The sequence below is a fragment of the Rhipicephalus sanguineus genome, chromosome 11 (genome assembly GCF_013339695.2).
Source record: "Rhipicephalus sanguineus isolate Rsan-2018 chromosome 11, BIME_Rsan_1.4, whole genome shotgun sequence".
NCBI lineage: Eukaryota > Metazoa > Arthropoda > Arachnida > Ixodida > Ixodidae > Rhipicephalus > Rhipicephalus sanguineus.
In genome coordinates, this window is record NC_051186.1 from 120,750,108 (window position 1) to 120,767,476 (window position 17,369).

The following is a 17,369-nucleotide window of genomic DNA, read 5'->3' on the forward strand; positions in this document are numbered from 1 at the left end:
TAGATAAACTAGCCATTTTCTGGCAGTGAGACAATGTTGTACAAGTTATGTTTCCTCAGTTTCCTGTTTGAGATAATTTATGAAATGTTGGTTGCTATTTATAGGATACTGTATAATTTATTTATTAGAAATAAATCTGTATCTGGGTCAAGCCACTCTTTCTTCTTCGCTCTCCTCTAACATTTTACATGTACTAGGAATATTATCCAATTCAATTGAATTGTTGAAAGAGCACACAGGTGCATGATCTACGATGGTGACAGTATTTCGGCATTCCAAACAAAACGGTCGAAAAAAAAACGTGCTTGTTTTTCTAGTAAGATGTCAGCTGAAAATTAACTTGCGTTCTTTAGGCATGTGCGAGTATTTGAGCGGATGAGCATATATTAGACCGCACAAATTCCCTGTAAAGGTGGTTTCACTGCAGTGTAGGAGTGCTATGCCGTGAAACATCTATTCAGAAAAAATCCGCACTGCCGCGAAGCCCCACTTCAAGGTTAAATGAACATAGTACCCTCGCAACGATTAATCGTTTTTTAAGTTTAAAAGATGTTATACAGGCGTATATGTGCTAAGTAAAGTAAATTTTAAACCTTAACATATTTTACCAGTTGTGACTTGCATCCTACTGAAATTCAAATGTTGCTACTATTCAAAGTTGCTTCCACTTTACTACGAACCAAAAAGTGACATTCGCACATGCCTTATTCCATTTTTTAAAAATATTTGCAGGCTAGTTGGGTCATGACAAACATGCTCATTTTTCTTTATAACATGTGGTATATACTATTTGAGCTTGAAGCGATGAAGAATCCTTTAACAGGGTCGTCGCTGGAGCCAATGTTTCAACAAGACCATGTGTCAAAACGCTGGCTCTTGCTCCATGTTCAAGATTTTTCATCTATTCTACTGCGCGAGAATATAAGTGAAGGCATACACTTCGGAGCTGCACAGGCAACAAATGAAACTTATTGCACAGGTTCTTAAGAAAACATTCTCTCCTTGCAATAAGTAGTTTTCAATGAGTTCCTTAAAGTAGTGCTAAAAACAATTTTGTATTTGAAATTTGCTCAATAGGAATAGTATGTACTGATTTACTTGCCTAACATGTGAAATAACGCTAATGCAACTTTCTTAATGTCATTAAGTTTGCTATATTATTTCTTCCCCAAACTGAGTTGTGTTTACGATCTATTGCAAGTTTGGTCCATGAACTGTTTCGAGGTTGCGACAAACTTTTTTTTATTATCTTTGATATCAGGATCCTTCTCACGGAGCAGATCTTTCTCCAAGTGTCGAGTCATTCATAGCAAAGACAATTACATGGGAAGCCAAAGAATCTTTAAGGAAAGAGCTTTAACAAACCTCGACATAAAAAATTTTGTTTGAAAAAAGAGAATGTTTAAAACCTCAGAGACAAGATTGCCATTCCAATCCTACTTGCCTTTAAAAATTGTTACTCGAAATTTTCCAATAGTAATTCATGGTATCATCATCACCAGCCTGACTACGCCCACTGCGGGGCAAAGGCCTCTGCCATATGTTCCACCAATCAACCCGGTCCTGTGCTTGCTGCTGCCACGTTATATCCGCAAACTTCTTAATTCCATTTGCCCACCTAACTTTCTGCCTCCCCCTTGCGTATTTGCTTTCTAGTGAAATCCAGGCTGCTACTCTTAATCTTGCCTCATGCTACATGACCTGCCCATGCCCATCCCTTCTTGATATTCAGCTAAGATGTCCATTACACCCATTTGTTCCTGTGCACACTCGGCTTTCTCTTTGTCCCTTAAGCCCAGGTGAAAAAATTCGAATTGGTTGTCACTGGTTCCAGCTGGAACCAGATGATTTTGGTTATGGAACAATTCCCAGTTGGAACCATTGCCAACAAATATCAATGACACAAGTACCAATGACTGGGGGCACACACTACATAATCAATCATGAGCCAAATATTTTCACGAGTATATGAATGTGTCAATTTGAGGACACATACAAATCGAATCTGCGTATGATATCAGCCGAACTGAAAATTTTGACTGGCAACCAAACTATTTCAATAAACAAGTATTGTTCATGACAGTGTTCCAATTTTTAACCATAGTGCAAAGAACCTTTGGCGAAAGAAATATATGAACTGACCATAAGCCATCAAATTTCGATTTCTCTGTTAAGGCACTCATTGATGGCTTCCAAGATGTGGGAACATAGCCCGTGTTGCAGTACCTGACTGACTTGTGCACTCGATCATCTGCAAGGCCTTATTTCTGAGCCGTATGAATTCTACATTTAATCCTGGGTGTGATTAGCCTGCGGTGCAGGTGGTTCTACAGAAACAAAAAGGTTTCTGCTAAATGCACTAGTATATACTTTCTGGCTCCAGGCCATTTGGTTTAATTCATTTCCTGACCAACTGGTTCCACCTGTTACCAGACCGACTTGTTCTAGGCTGTTCAATTCTAGACCATCTGGAAACTGGTTGTTTCCAGACCGACTGGTTCCATCTCCAGACCAACTGGTTCTAGCTGGTTCCATTTCCAGACTGGAGTGTTTCCTGCCGGGGACAACTGGAACCAGATGGTAATTACCAGCTGGTTCCAGTTAGAACCAGCTAGAAACCTATCGAATATTTAATCTAGTGCTCCTAAATTTCACCGGAAACGTGTAGACAAGCTGTACTCACTCATGTCACGAAAGGGTTAAACTAAATGACGCTTTAGCACAAGGAAAAGAGTGCTACCGTTCTCTTATGACAAAAAGGAATACACAGTAAACCATAAAATCCACAAAAATGAAAGAAAAGTAACCAATTGTGATCCTAAACAAATGTACGCGATATTGCAAATGGTTGTTCTACTGTAATTATTTTCTGAACATAAGTTTCGAGGATTTCTTTCCGCGGTGCCAATAAAGATGGCCAGAACACAAAAAGAATACTTTAGAATTTATGTCGCCGCATTGAATCAGCAGCGTCAGGTGTTCCGGCCAGGCCAGAATTCCTTGAAAAAACATCACAAGCTGCATTTTCACCACCGAAAATGATCGAGGTGTGTGTGCGCCGTAGCGGAGTGAATTAAGCGCGTTGCGCGCTTGCCTTCCGTGAGCACGCGTATATGGTATGCGCAGCGAAGGTCGTAATTAAAAGGCGGCGCCCGCCTCGTAGCTGATCAGCCGTTGGTGGTTACATAGCTTGGCAAGCCGAGTTGACTGGTCGCTTCTGTTATTTCAAAGAAATGCGTTCGCTCATTTCTGTTTGCACTGTTCATCACGCGCTGTGAATCAAAGCCAACGTTCGCCCCGGTATTCTCGTGAAATATTATATGTTTGTCCACTGCAATTTCAAGCCCAACGAAACAACAATTCTCACTTTAATGGATGTTTCACGCGTTTAAACCGCTATCACCTTTCGGGCAAAACTGTGGCGTTTATGGCGTCATTTCATTGAACCGAGAATTTGTGTGAATAACCGCGTGCTGCCAGCTCCAGCTGCAAGCGTACATGGAATAAATCACACGCGTTGCTTGAACGTATTGATTGTGGTATTGATCTCTTAAAGCTTTGTTGTCAAATATATAATCGTAAAGACATTTTCCGCGCAGCCGTCAAGAAAAAACGAAATCAGGCGTACGCGCACGTGCTTTTTGTTCGCATTTACAACCGGCGATTTATGAAAATATTTCGAATGACGGTGTAATTTTTATTGCGCGAGTAGTACAGTGCTATTCTGAAACGAAAATCATTCTCCACGCGCACGCCGACGTTGAAGCACTGAAACTCTAGTAACATCATTATGTATGTACGCTGCAGCACGACGGTGAATCTGTCGGCGAAAAATACCTGCCTCAGGCAACCTTCGCATTACCCAAAATGGCCGCCTCTAGTTGCGAAATTAGGGCGATCTCGCATCAACGCGTACTCGGAACGTTAACTGCCGTAGTTGTGCGTCCGGAGCAACGATCTGAGCGGTTTGGCTTCGCAATGATAGCTTGAGCCAAGATAGTCGCATTCACCCGCAGGGCCATCGACGCCAAAAGTGTGCGCGATCTTTCGCAATGGACTCCGAAGTGTCAACAACGACCGAGTCTTCGCAACTAGAGCACGCCGACGAAGAAGCGACGGCGGTCGCGGACAGCAGCAGCGTGCCAGTGCAGAGCGACAATGGAGCCGTCAGTTCGTCATCAGCGGGTGACAGCAATCCGGAGCCGATGCAAACCGACGGCGAACCCGCCGATGGCTCCGAAGTGTCGTCGTCCAAGACGGACTCGTCACGCGCGTCGTTCAAAATGCCGCTGATCGGACCCAGACCGGGAAAGCAGAAAGTGCTCACGACGGGCATCAAGCCTTTGGCGCAGTGCATCGAACTGCCAAGTCCTTCGTCGTCTGCAGAAAGCGGGGAGCCCCAGGAGACCGCGGAGTCCGCGACGTCGAGCTCGAAACCGACACCTACTGATGCGCCGTACAACGTGTGTTTGTTTACCTTCTCTCTCCTGCTGCTTGATTGGTTACGTGACACGCAGAAGCACGGTGATCCAGGTTACACCACACACGAACGCAACTAAAACAGAATTTATCATTCACTGTTCACACTTTTATCGATGTTGGACGCTTACTTGACGAGATAGAACTCGAGTATATTAATGTGACCTAAGTATGTGCAATATGTCGCGCAATACTTTAAAGAATGTGTTGGTGCTCTTGTGCGCACTAAAATGCGATAACTCGTTGAAGCTGGGTCAAAACACTTTACATTTGTGTTGAAAAGTGCCTACGCCGCCAACTACAGGCAATAATCTATGCACTGAACTGCTGTGCAGATACTGCCTGCAAGCGCACTGCGGCGTGCCCGCGTGCAAGTGCAGCGTAAAAGTACGCGCACAACGAGAAGTATCAATCATTTGACGATCTGCGCTGAAGTTGAGCCTAAAACAATTCCGCCGAAGTCTGCACGGTGGAGGAGTGCAAACGAAAGAACAATTGTCATCTGAAACTTGTGTGAGCTTTTTGTAGGTACGCGACATCTTCATGTATAATAGTAATTTTCCACCATGCTGCTCAAGTCTTATGCTTCATCTATGGCGTCATTCCATCGTAAACATGCGTTAAAGCTACTTCACCTGCTGTAAAGATTTTGCCATCGTTGGTAGACTTGATTCAGCAAGCGTTAAATACGCAGCATCCTCGAAGGAGAGAGAAAAAGTTGTGTGTACGCCACGTTACTTGCTATAAAGTCAAGAGGATATAAGTAAATAAGGGACACCGAAGGTTCTAGAAGACATAGCTTTGCACCAAGCAACATTTTGCCTCTCTCATTTAGGATACGTTTTGCACCTGACATACACTTCCATAAGCAAAAAACAGGGCAGCAGTTGCAAACCAAGAACTAGGTGTGCATAACAGAAGTACAGGGCTTACAACTACGGTGTGTTATCTGTAAAACGGCAGGTGCAAGTGTGATAACAAGTGCGAGAAGTACAGAGCAGCTCGAAACAAAAACATATGCAGTCAGCATGAGTGACACAAAAGAGTGACATGAGCTGATTAACCAGTCAAAACCCAAACAACACCAGAGATAAGTCGTGGCTGACACAGTTCTCACTCCCGGCACAGATAGGAGGATGTGTCGTTGTCTTTTCCATTACTCCACGCGCTCGCTTGCGCTACTTTCGCTAATCATTGATAAGCATCTACTTACCCACCATTCAGTCGCTAAGACAGGGTATTCTGTAAACAATCATAAAAAAAGTTCTCTGTGAGCATATGAATAACCACTGCTTGTTATTATCTCTTGCAAGCTTTATTCAACCTGGTCCCTATATTGTTAATCGGACACACAGCTTTCTTAGTTAAATCTTACTTGTAGCTAATTGTAAAAATGTCACTGCAATTTGTAAATGTGCATTATATTTTTGCTTTGAGGGACAAGTGATTCGAAAATGAGCTGGCTATTTAATTGAGTTTGAATAGCTGAAGAAGGTGGTTCTCCGAACATGTCCGTCCTGCTTGCTGTGCTACAGCACGAATGAGCATCCAGGACAATGTAAAGATTGTGTTCCGATTCTTTTATTTTTTTGCTTCGTAAGTGGTGGTGGTGGTCTTTCTCATTGCGGCGCGCGCCGCCATGCTTTGGTGACCAAACCAGTGTTACCTACAAAGGGAAGAAAAGAAAAGGAAAAGTAATAGTTACTCAAACAGAATATTAAAGTGAAAAGATCCAAGTGGCATTTCACCCATGTTGCCAGATTATCAAGGGCAGCTTTCCATGTGTAGCAGACGATGAGAACGTAATATATTTTTGCATTATGCCTCCTAAAGCCTATGCAAATGTGCAAAATTGGAAAACTGAACTATAAACCCTCTTGTGGTTCAAGAGAAAATTAATGGTGGAGAAAGGAAAGAAACAACATATAACTATTGCTTAATTCTTGTTTATACAAATACATGCTGTGCCCAAGCTGGACATTACAGTAAAACCTCATTACAACGCATTCGCATCTGTTGCGGAAGTGTCTTTGTTATATCTGAAAAATCGTTATAAACGTATATTGCTCGCACTGTCTGCGTGGCAGGATTATTCTCGCTTCACTCTGTTTCAGCCGATAAATTGTTACATCTGTGTTCGTTATGTCGTGCTTGGACTGTATTATGGGGTGGCAAATCGCGTAAAGACGTACAACACGTTTGGGTGAGGAGCTTGACATGCCCATTTACTGGCCGAATGTATTCTAGACTAGAACGAAAACTCGCATAAACAATCTTCAAATTTTGATTGCAGAATTGGTTAATTCTCCTTTTTTTGCCTGAATACACAGCTACTTAAGCTTTCCATTCCCCCTGGCCTCTACAACCAATATGTACACCCCCTCCCCCACCATGCACACACATGAAAATGAAAAGCTGCACCTCTCCCTGCAAAGCTAGATCTAGTACACATGCACAGAGCACAGATGCCCAAGAAAGTGGATGAAAGAATGGCTCACTTAGTGCAACATTGCACGCATAAAGTGCAATATACCATATCTTCTTGCATATAACCGGCACACCCTAACTTTACAAAAAGGAAAACAAATATGCATATATAACCCCAGCATATAATCCACACCCCCACTTTTAAGTGCATTTTTATTTTTTGGTGTGGGTTATATGCGAGAAAATACGATGTGTATGCAGCTCCCACCTATGAGAAGTTTTTGCCATCCACCTTCCTTCATTTCCAATTGCCTTATCATTTCTACGTACCATTGTAAAAAAAAAAAGAAACAGCAATTCAAATTTTGCTTTCCTTGGCTCTCTTGTCTATTGGATTCATGGGGTCACTACCATTTTATGCAACAATTTTGGTCCGTGTTTGCGGAGTCTGACTTGCAGGATCGCTCGATCATCTCTCATTAGATTGTTTCTGTGCTGAAGCAATACCTCGCCTTGATAATGCCTGCTCAATGACTCGTACATGTTTGTCTGCTGGAAGCGACTTTCTACAACCTCTTTTCTGTTTCCAGGAGCCTCCTTGGAGTGGCGTTCCAGACCGGGAGTACAAATTCCAAGTACTCAAGGCGGGTGTCATCGTGTCAAACTTTCCACTGGACAAGCCTTACATTGTCATTGGTCGCAAGGACGATTGTGACATTGTTCTGGAGCACCCGTCCATATCGCGATACCATGCTGTGGTGCAGTTCAGGACTGGGAACCGGGAACGTCAGGTGTGCAACAGATTCGTCTCTTTTTTTTTAGATCAACCTTGATACGTGTTCTCTTTTCCTCTGCAAGCTTTTGTTTTCTCTTTTGCAGTGTTGGCAGCGCCATTGTGTTTCTGCCATTGGTGCCTCTTGCTTCACTTAATGAAGTGCTGTAGGCATTCCTGGAAAGGCGCCTCTGCCTAATTTAATGCAATGAAGCAACAAATTTTCGAACCTTTGCTATCACTAACCTAAGCTAACCTAAGTCACCTGAGCATTGTTATTTAAATTGGATAGAAAAGAGAGATTCACTCACTTGGTCTTTCCTTCTGATTTGGACTTTCCTGTTCTGTTTTTTTTTCTCGGAGTTACGCTGTTCTTTAGCAGCAGTATCTTTTCCGTTGTCGCGTGGAAATACACGATCATATTTTCCTCAATTTGGTCATAATTTCTGAGTGGCTGGCCTAATGATATTTCTTTTACCACAAAGCGCTGCATTGTCTTTTAACTCTGAAGTCGAATTCTTTGTTTTGTGCCGAAAATCAGTTACTATTACAAATTTTGTGGTTTACTGTTGCAGGTTGCTAAGATTTCATTAGTTGCTGTGTTCTACTAAGCAAAATCGCCTGTTTGAAAATGTGTTTGAAGGGACACTAAAGAGAAACAATGAATCGGTTTAGATTGATAAATTGTACTCTGAGAACTCTAATGTCATTAATTTTACCATAGGTTCAATAATAGAGGAGAAAATCAAGTTCACAGTTTATTTTTTAATTTTGCGCTGTAATCTCCGTGCTTGGCGTCACAGATTTCAAAGTATATTTATCGTATTTTGGCACCATTAGCTCAACGAAGTTTCGTCAGACTTGGTATGTTAAAGGGACACTAAAGGCAAATATCAATTTATGTCAGAGGGAAGCCCAATGTATGACAACTTCTAAAAAGGCAATATTATCAACAGCAGTGCCCTACTTACCGAGAAATTAAGCTAAATGTATCACACGATGAGCGCCACGAGTGGGACATTTTCGAAGTGATCCCGATGACATATGGAAGTCGGCCTACACAATAACTAGTAATCAAACTAGCAGCAGTAAAAAAACATTCCGAGCATCAAAAGACGTAATAAAATGCTGTTTGTTTGTTCCGCTTGATTCATGGAAAACAAAACCTCCGTGGTGTTTGCCATGGGGAACGGCGCGCGTGGTTCAAAGGTTTCGTTTTCGCCGAACTGTGCCTTGCCCGTCTCAGTGGTAGTTTCGGGATCGCGTACAGCGTGCGTGTTTTGCGTGCTCGTGAAAGTCGCTCTGACAGAAAGTTTGACAAAATGCCGCATGCGTGTGATATTGCCGGATGCCCGAATGGTGCACACCGCCAGTGCATGCCGCCGCTCAGTAAAGGTGGGCAACGTTGGGCACGGCAGCAGTGACGTGTGAAAGACCGATTTCAGGCGAGTGGTTTGAAGTGCGCTAACACGATGCGGACCACTAAAACGTGATTTTATTTCAAAATAAGCACTTCCTTGGCATAAAAGCACTGCGAGGTTTCTGGACCGCTATTTCAGCAATCATTGTCGACTTAATATTTGCCTTTAGTGTCCCTTTAAGTCTATGCCCCCTTAGAGGACAATGTACTTCATTTTTACCGATTAGGAATACATAGGCCCTAATAGGCACCGTCAAAATGGTGACGTCATGGCGAATTGTGCGGAAACTTTAAAGTTGCGTTGCCACCCACATTTTCTTTTTTGCACATTTTCTGGCTTACTAAGCGTCTTCTCGCAACAAGCGTGGTGTTTTTGGTATCGTGAAACAGTAGTTCACTAGTAATAAGTGAAAAATCGTTTGGCTCTTTAGTGTCCCTTTAAGTTTCAGAGGACTTGTTCTATGTGGGTTGTCTTAAATTGCTCTTCACCCAGTAACACTTTTCTTCTTGCATATTTCTAGGTTTCTACCTGTACGACCTCGACAGCACACACGGCACGTGTGTGAACAAGCAGCAAGTGCAAGCTCGTTCTTACAAGCGTCTCCGAGTTGGGTACATGGTCAAGTTTGGTGGCAGCACAAGGAACTTCATACTCGAGGTATGGAAGCACTAATTTTTCAAGCGAAGCTTCTTATGACTCAGGGATTTCAGTGGCGGTGTTGTATGCAAAAAACCGAGCGCCGGTCAGTGTGCAGAAAGCAGAAATGCAGTCTGGGAATGTGCGCTGGCCACATGCATAGTATTTGTATGCGCCATTTTCCATAATTGATGCTTTCTCGATCGCAAGCTTGTCACGAATCATAGCTGTTTCTGATATGGCAATCAGATCTTTTATCGAGCTGACTTGTCATTTCATGTGGCCACATTTGATTGTTGTCTGGATATGAACGCATGACCGTGGTTGTTGCCTGAAGCAACTGAAGCGTTGCGCGGCTAAGCACGTGGATGACGGTCTCATTCCCAGCGTGGAGGAAGGAAAAAAGTTAGGAGAGCGCGTGTGTAATGCAATAGAAAGAAAGAAATAAAGAAAGAAGAAAGAAGGAAAAGTAATTAATCAAGCACGCACATGCTAAGCTTAGCTGTCCCATTTTCCCGATAGGGCAAGGGCTCCTGAATAACTTTGTGTCGTGTATAAGAAGAACTTAGGAAGTAGAACTTTAGAGCTTTACTATATGCGCATAGTCAACCTAACGGAGTTGGGCTACATTACCGTTGCTTTTCTGCAATAACGAATCTTATCTGCTCCAGGGACCAGACGATGACCAGGAGGATGAATCTGACCTTACGGTCACGGAAATAAAAGAGCTGCGCAAAAAGCAGGAAGAGGAGGCCCGGCAGAGGGAAGCCGAAGCCAAGGCTAAAGCCGAAGCCGACAAGGCCAAGGAAGATGAAGGTGGCGTTGACTGGGGATTGGGTATGTAGCATCAGTGTGTATTGGATAACTTTAACTTGTTCGGAATTTACGGTGCTTAAAACAAGAATGTACAGTAAAACCCCGTTAATTCGGACTTCACGGGACCAGAGAGAATGTCCGAATTAACCGAGGGTTCGAATTATCGCGAGTACGATCAAAACACTAGAAAAATGTTTCCGCCACCACCAGACTTTATTTCTTAAAGAAGTCGGTGATCGCGGTTTGCTTCGCGGAGGCAACGTGCAAGGAAATCACAATTTTGCTAAGTTCCTGAAGGTCCGCGCACACTGTGCCGCAAAGCGGCGGTCTAGCTGACGCAGCCAGGTCATCCAAGCCTTTCTATTAAAGCGGTAGTCGACAGGCAGCTGCTTAATGTTCTTCAAACATCTTGGCTTCGCAGCCTTTCCTATCACCGGCAGCGGCAACTACTCTGTGCCGGTCATGCTCGTAGCCAGAAGAACCGTCACCCGCTCTTTTCTCCGTTTCCCGCCGACGCACGGGTCCCCCTTAAACACGGTCGTCTTGTCAGGCGCTGTCTCGTCAGTGTTGAAAAATGTTGCACGGCTCCGTACGTAGAAAGGAGTGCGGAAAGTCCGGAACGCCAGGCCTGCACAACGCTTCACCGCGCACGTTTGCGGAACACCAGGGGTGCTATCGCGGAACGATGCCTTATGCCATATTCTATGCTATTCTTATCATCCACCACTCATGGCTGGCTGATCGCGTTGATACAGTGGCTAGTACGGTCCGATATTCTAGGGACCGTAACCCATGCCGTAACTGTAGCGTTGATAACGCGGACGGACCGTCGCCATGTTGCCTGTTGCTGATGACAGTAGCGATGCACTGCCTTTCATTGTGTATGTGCCTCCGAGATGCAAAGCTCGTTTTAAATCTCGGAGGCCATAATCCGATCTCGTTACCTCGTTTTAAATCTCGGAGGCCATGATCCGATCTCGAAATTGTTCAGATGCGCCGTCGATTTCGGCTGCGAATCCGAATTATATCCGAACCGCGGCCGTGGCGGTATCCGCTGCTGCTTCCCCGTCTCGACCCGACCTTGGTTGGGAGTTCGAATTAACCGAAGCGCGGTCGAATCTGTCCGAATTAATGAGAGTTCTCAGCCATAGAACAATGCACATTTTGGCCGGGACCAGATGCCGCGTCCGAATTAACCGAAATTCCGAATTAACGGGGGTCGAATTAACGAGATTTTACTGTACAACTGCAGCCTTGTGCTCTTATCCTCAATAGTAAAGCGTATTACGAGGGGCGTTCAATAAAGATTTTCCCTGACTGACTTCTATTTATTGCAGGATGCTGAAACTGCGCATGTGTAATGACATAAGTCACTGTAGGTCACGTGCCAATGTGCAACTCTAAACTATTAACGGTCTTTCTTTTAGAGGTGCAGAAGTGGTGTGAGGTGTGATAATGGATGAAGTGGAATACAGAGCAGCCGTCAAGGTCCCGTACTTGAAAGGCCGCACACCAAGGGAGACGTCCGATGAGACAAAAGAGGTTTATGGGGAGGATTCCACATCATATGATGTAGTGAAGAACTGGCATCGTCAATTCAAATACGGTCTGATTTCAGTGGAAGCGGCTGCGATTGCAGGGCGACCCCACTCCGCTGTCGATGAACACACCATCCAGCAAGTGGAGGCCACCATTTTGGAAAATCGCCGCGTTAGCGTTCGAGACCTAGCCCAACATGTCAAGATTAGTGTGGGGTCCATGGAAAAAAATCATTCAGGACCATCTTAATAAGCGTAAGGTATCCGATTGCTGGGTTCACCGGCTGCTCACACCTTTCCAAAAGCAGGAACGAGTCGAATGCTCCCAGGCTCTTTTGACCATGTGCCATGGAAACCAGCAGGACTTTTTCAACAGACTGATTACACAGGATGAATGCTGGGTTCATCACTGTGATCCGGAGACTAAAGTCCAGTCGATGCAATGGAAGCACTTGGACTCACCGCCTCCAAAGAAAGCACGCACCCAGCCCTCGGCGGGCAAGGTCATGCTCACAGTCTTTTGGGACCAGCACAGAGTAGTCTTGATGGATTTCCTAGCAAAGGGTGCTACGATTACTGGGGCATACTACGCTTCTCTGCTGCGGAAATTGCGAGAGACCATCAAAAACAAGAGATGTGAAATGCTCATCAAAAGCGTCCGCCTTCTGCACGACAATGCCCCAGTTCACAACTCACATGTTGCCCAGACGGAAGCACGCACCTGCGGCTTTGAAATTCTACCGCATTCCCCTTATTCACCTTACGTTGCACCATTGGACTTCCACCTCTTTCCAAGATTGAAGTCATATTTGAAGGGCAAGCATTTTCCAGATGATGAGACTCTGATTTCTCAAGTTACAACATGGCTTTTGCAGCAACCTGTCGATTTCTACAATCGAGGTGTTTACAGTTGCATAAAAAGATGGGAGAAGTGTGTGTCCCTGGGTGGCGCTTATGTAGAGAAGGACTAATAAGTCTGCAAAGTTTCGTCGCCCTCCGTCCCCAGGAAGTGGGTCAGGGGAAATCTTTATTGAACGCCCCTCGTAGAGGCACAAAAATAGGCCTCTTAAAGTTTCACTGTATCAATTTGAACAGAAGTTAGTGTAATTGCTTAAGTTATGTCGACAACCTCAACATGTTGTGTGAGTGTCACTTCTTGATCATGAAATGCTGACCTTTTTATGGGTGTCACGCCACTACCTGAATGCTTGTGACTTAAAGAAGTTGTCACATTGTGTTGTCTTCTTCCTTGAGACAAAGGGTTGCAATACGTATTCTTTTATCATTTCTTTTATAATAAATTAAATATTGCTGGCTATTTATAGGCATATTTTTTGTTGTGATGTTGTTGTGTATCACGTGAAAAAGGAAAAGATTGATCACGATAGTTTTTTGTAAAAATATATTACTTATGAAAGGTGAAAGTTCGGTGATGATCAGGAGCAAATTGCTTATTTTTGGTTAGTCAGGTTTTTTCAGAAGTTGATTGAAGTGAAAAACTTAAAACAAATTGTGGTGAAGCATGCAGTTTGCAATGCTATAAATATGTAGGATGAGCAAATATTGCATTCTAAAAATCACACCTGATGAAGCTCTTAAAATGGCTAAAATAACCATGTTGATTTGCAGTTAAATGCTAGACGGTATTGCATCAGCTGTGGAAGCTCAGCGGGAGACTCATTCACAATATGCGCATAGTTATGCACGAATTTCACTCGTTATATAACAAATACCATATCAAAATTTGGATAGATGATCGAAGTTCACATGAATATTTTCTGTTAAAGTAAAGGATAACACTAAACATCATTTTTTACTCTTTATTCTAGTGAGTTCTTGCTACTTCATTCATCTGAATAGTAAAGTTAAACAAGGTAGTTTTCATCTGTGTGTTTTTTAGCGTTCTAGGAACTACATGTGTCGTCACACTGTATACTGGTATTTGGCTGTCATTCAGAAATGCCCTTGCACAAAGGTTGCTGCTTCTTGGGTGTGCTGGAGTTGTATACTGGTACTGTTGCGCTTTCAAAGTTAGGAACAAAGTAGGGCACACAGAAAAACAAGCGAGAGATTTCAACTAATAATATTAATTGAAAATTTTTTCGTTTTCATATACTACGTATACATCATCACCCGCCAAACGAAGCGTCCTGTTATACTGTGAGGTTGTCGTATTGCTGTAGTACTTTTGCATGACACTGCGTCTGACGATAATCCCTGTTATGGCCTTTCAGGAGATGATGCGGAAGACGAAGATCCATCGTCTGAGAACCCATTTGCACTGGCAGGCAACAACGAAGACTTGTACATAGACGACCCGAAGAAAACTCTTCGGGGTTGGTTTGAACGTGAAGGTAAGAATGCTGTTGATGGCATCCGTAGTGCATTGAGCGCAGTACTTGCGCAGTCCTTCTTCAGAGTTCGCGAATAGCTTGAACTTTCTATTTGTGTTCTTTTTTCTGTTGTTTCTTTAGATCATTTGTTGTGCTCTGTTTGCTTAGAACTTATAAATGTAGACTGACCGCTATGCTATGTATGCTATGAAATTACGTGTTTTTTTTAGAAGATTCCTCTGACAGTTGTGGAGCACTGGGACCTGTGGTTTCACTAAATTGTATCCCATATGGCCACACATTTAATGCTCAATAAGTTTCAAAATCATGAAAGAAATGAAGCACCATGTAGTAATTTTTACATAAGATGTACAGTACTCACGGATTGAAATGGGACAGTTTAGGGCTAAGTAACACACATATTTTCGTTCCCACAGTCTTCCCTTATTCTCTTCGGGTCATGTCGGGTCATATCGGGTCGTATCGGCGTATTTTCGACTTGAACATGTATATCAAAGCCAACATTATCATTAGAGACCAGATTCGTTGTGACATGACGTGCTTATCTCTAGCAATTGTGCATACTATCGTTATACTAAAAAAATTTCATGTCGCATTTCAACCTGTGAGTACTGTGCATTTTTCCTGTACTATATACAAAAGGGACATAAGCATCACAAAGAGGAGTGTTCTTATCACTCAGTTGACCAAATGAACAAGTGATCTATCCTGACGACAAAAAGAAAAACTAATAAAGGCAGTAAAAATGCTCAGCGTGTTTTCATCACATGTGAGGAGATGAGAGTGTCCTCTCATCTCTTCAGTTTGTCACTTTGGAAACATACTCTAACAGTGGCATCACTGTATCCCTTTCTTTTGAAAATTTCCAGGATATGAGCTGCAGTACAACGTGGAAGAGAAAGGCTACAGCCATTTTGTCTGCACTGTTGAGTAAGTGTGTGTTAAACAGTGAGTACTGCGCATTTAAAGCTGTGCATTTTAAAGTTAAAGCTGTTTTTTTGCTGCAAGTTCAAAGCAGACATATCCATGTCCATGTCATTCTTCTGTTTTGGTGTTTTCTTTGAGGCAGAGTGATCTGTTGAGTTATGCGACAAATCCAAAGCGTCAAGGTGTCGGCAACAGGCTGATAATGCATGAATGAATGAAACAAATTTACTTAAAATCCAGAGAAGTTGATTTGGGGCGGGCCTCAGCTCTCTCCTGGATAAACTTTGCCGGACTTTAAGTTGTTTTATTTTGTTGTTTGTCTTGGCCAGTCTTGGACAGCAACTGCTTGGTAGTAACATGTTGCCTTTAGCCCTTCACATATCCACCTGATGCTCCCTTTACAGGCTGCCCATTGACACTGCAAGTGGAGCCCCAGCCATAGCCGAGGCATCAGTGAAGGGCAAGAAGAAAGAGGCTGTCATCGCATGTGCACTCGAGGCATGTCGGATTCTGGACCAGCACGGAGAGCTCCGGAAATCTTGCCACGGTGAGTGTGTTTTGGCACGCCGTACTTGTTTTTAATCCTGTTTTTTTGCGACTTGGCCAAATTAAACTCGTCATGAGAAGTTGCGTAGATGCAAGGCAGCATGCAGTGTGATCCGAGATGCCTTTGAACCATGAGACAGCCACCGAGACCCCTGCATTAGCTGAACCTCTAAAATTTTGCAAAGTTGCAATGATGTTTTATTGCGTTTTCCTTACCGCAAAAATGTGTTAACATTATATTTCTCAGCTTTCGAGAAAGCTTTAATTATTTCTTGATGGACAAAAGTTTGTGGAATGGCAGCGCATTTTTGTGCACACATTGTGAACAAATACTACATCAAAACGGGCAGTAGTCTTGGGATTTTTGCTAGTTGTAAATGCTTTGAGCTTCGACTTGCTCCAATTTCACAGTAGCTGTGTGTTTCCTAGTGCAACCGACTATAAGGTCTGTTAATCAGTTCATTTGATTAAAGGAAAAGTGTGAAGGTTGAAAGGCATGGGCACTTTCTGTCTGTTTCATGTTGATTTCGAGTAACTCTTGATAAGAGTGTTGTTTTGGAACACGTAGCATGATCATGCTGCATAGAGCATGGTAGGAGAATATTGTGGGTGGTGTTATGATAAATGCCATGCTCAGTATGAAGTAATTAAATTGATTGATTTGATTGTAGAGGCTCGCAAGAGGAAAGAGAAGAACTGGGAGGAGAACGACTTCTACGACAGTGACGAGGACACCTTCCTCGACCGGACGGGCACCATTGAGAAGAAGCGCGAGATGCGGAAGAAGATGGCACGCAAAGAGGCCCCGGAGGTCGACACGTACGACACCCTGGTGAGATATGACTTCACGCAACCTGTTCCACTCTGTTTAAAGGGGCCCTGCAACACTTTTCCAAGTACTAATTATCGAATAGCTCCATTTAAAGGAGTTTATTGCCTCACGAATCGACTGCCGCAAGAACATTAAAAATCCGTCAAATGCGAGCACAGTTACAGGGATCTGTCGCACGCTCTAAGTGCTTTCTCTCTCCTTTTGTACCGTCGTGCCCGCTGAAAGCGACACAGGGGAGGACGACAAGGGGGCAAGAAGCTACATCCATTCGCCAGTGCACGCCATGACCTTGAGCGCTTTCTTCTTTTTTTTTCTTCGAATGCAAGGCATACTTTCAATGTGATTGTGAGTGTATGCGCGGGCACGTGGCGGTATCTCATGGCAGCTGCGACAACTATGCAGCTCGCAATGCTCGGATCAGCCAGTGGCCGTGGACTTTGGGTTGATGGTACGATCATTTGTCGAGAGAAGAGCGAGCGATTTCTAGCTGACTTTGAAAATTAATCGTAAATTCTGTGTGCTGTGCTATAATTAGGCCTGGGTGAATACTCGAGCGAATCATACAGTATTTGAATTCAGTTCGATTTGAATTTAAAATATTCGAAATTTCGAAGTATTCAA

The 17,369-nt window shown here is 43.4% G+C and overlaps 1 protein-coding gene across 1 annotated transcript in view; it reads left to right on the forward strand.

Moving 5' to 3' along the window:
• The first annotated feature begins 3,857 nt into the window (after positions 1-3,857).
• LOC119374837 (kanadaptin) overlaps positions 3,858-17,369 on the forward strand; it is a 30,292-nt gene continuing 16,780 nt past the window's right edge. The window contains exons 1-8 of the mRNA XM_037645042.2: positions 3,858-4,463; positions 7,497-7,692; positions 9,620-9,756; positions 10,407-10,572; positions 14,324-14,443; positions 15,313-15,373; positions 15,775-15,917; positions 16,588-16,748. Coding sequence (XP_037500970.1) covers positions 4,053-4,463; positions 7,497-7,692; positions 9,620-9,756; positions 10,407-10,572; positions 14,324-14,443; positions 15,313-15,373; positions 15,775-15,917; positions 16,588-16,748 — 1,395 coding nt within the window. The 5' untranslated portion in view covers positions 3,858-4,052. The remainder of the gene's footprint in view (positions 4,464-7,496; positions 7,693-9,619; positions 9,757-10,406; positions 10,573-14,323; positions 14,444-15,312; positions 15,374-15,774; positions 15,918-16,587; positions 16,749-17,369) is intronic.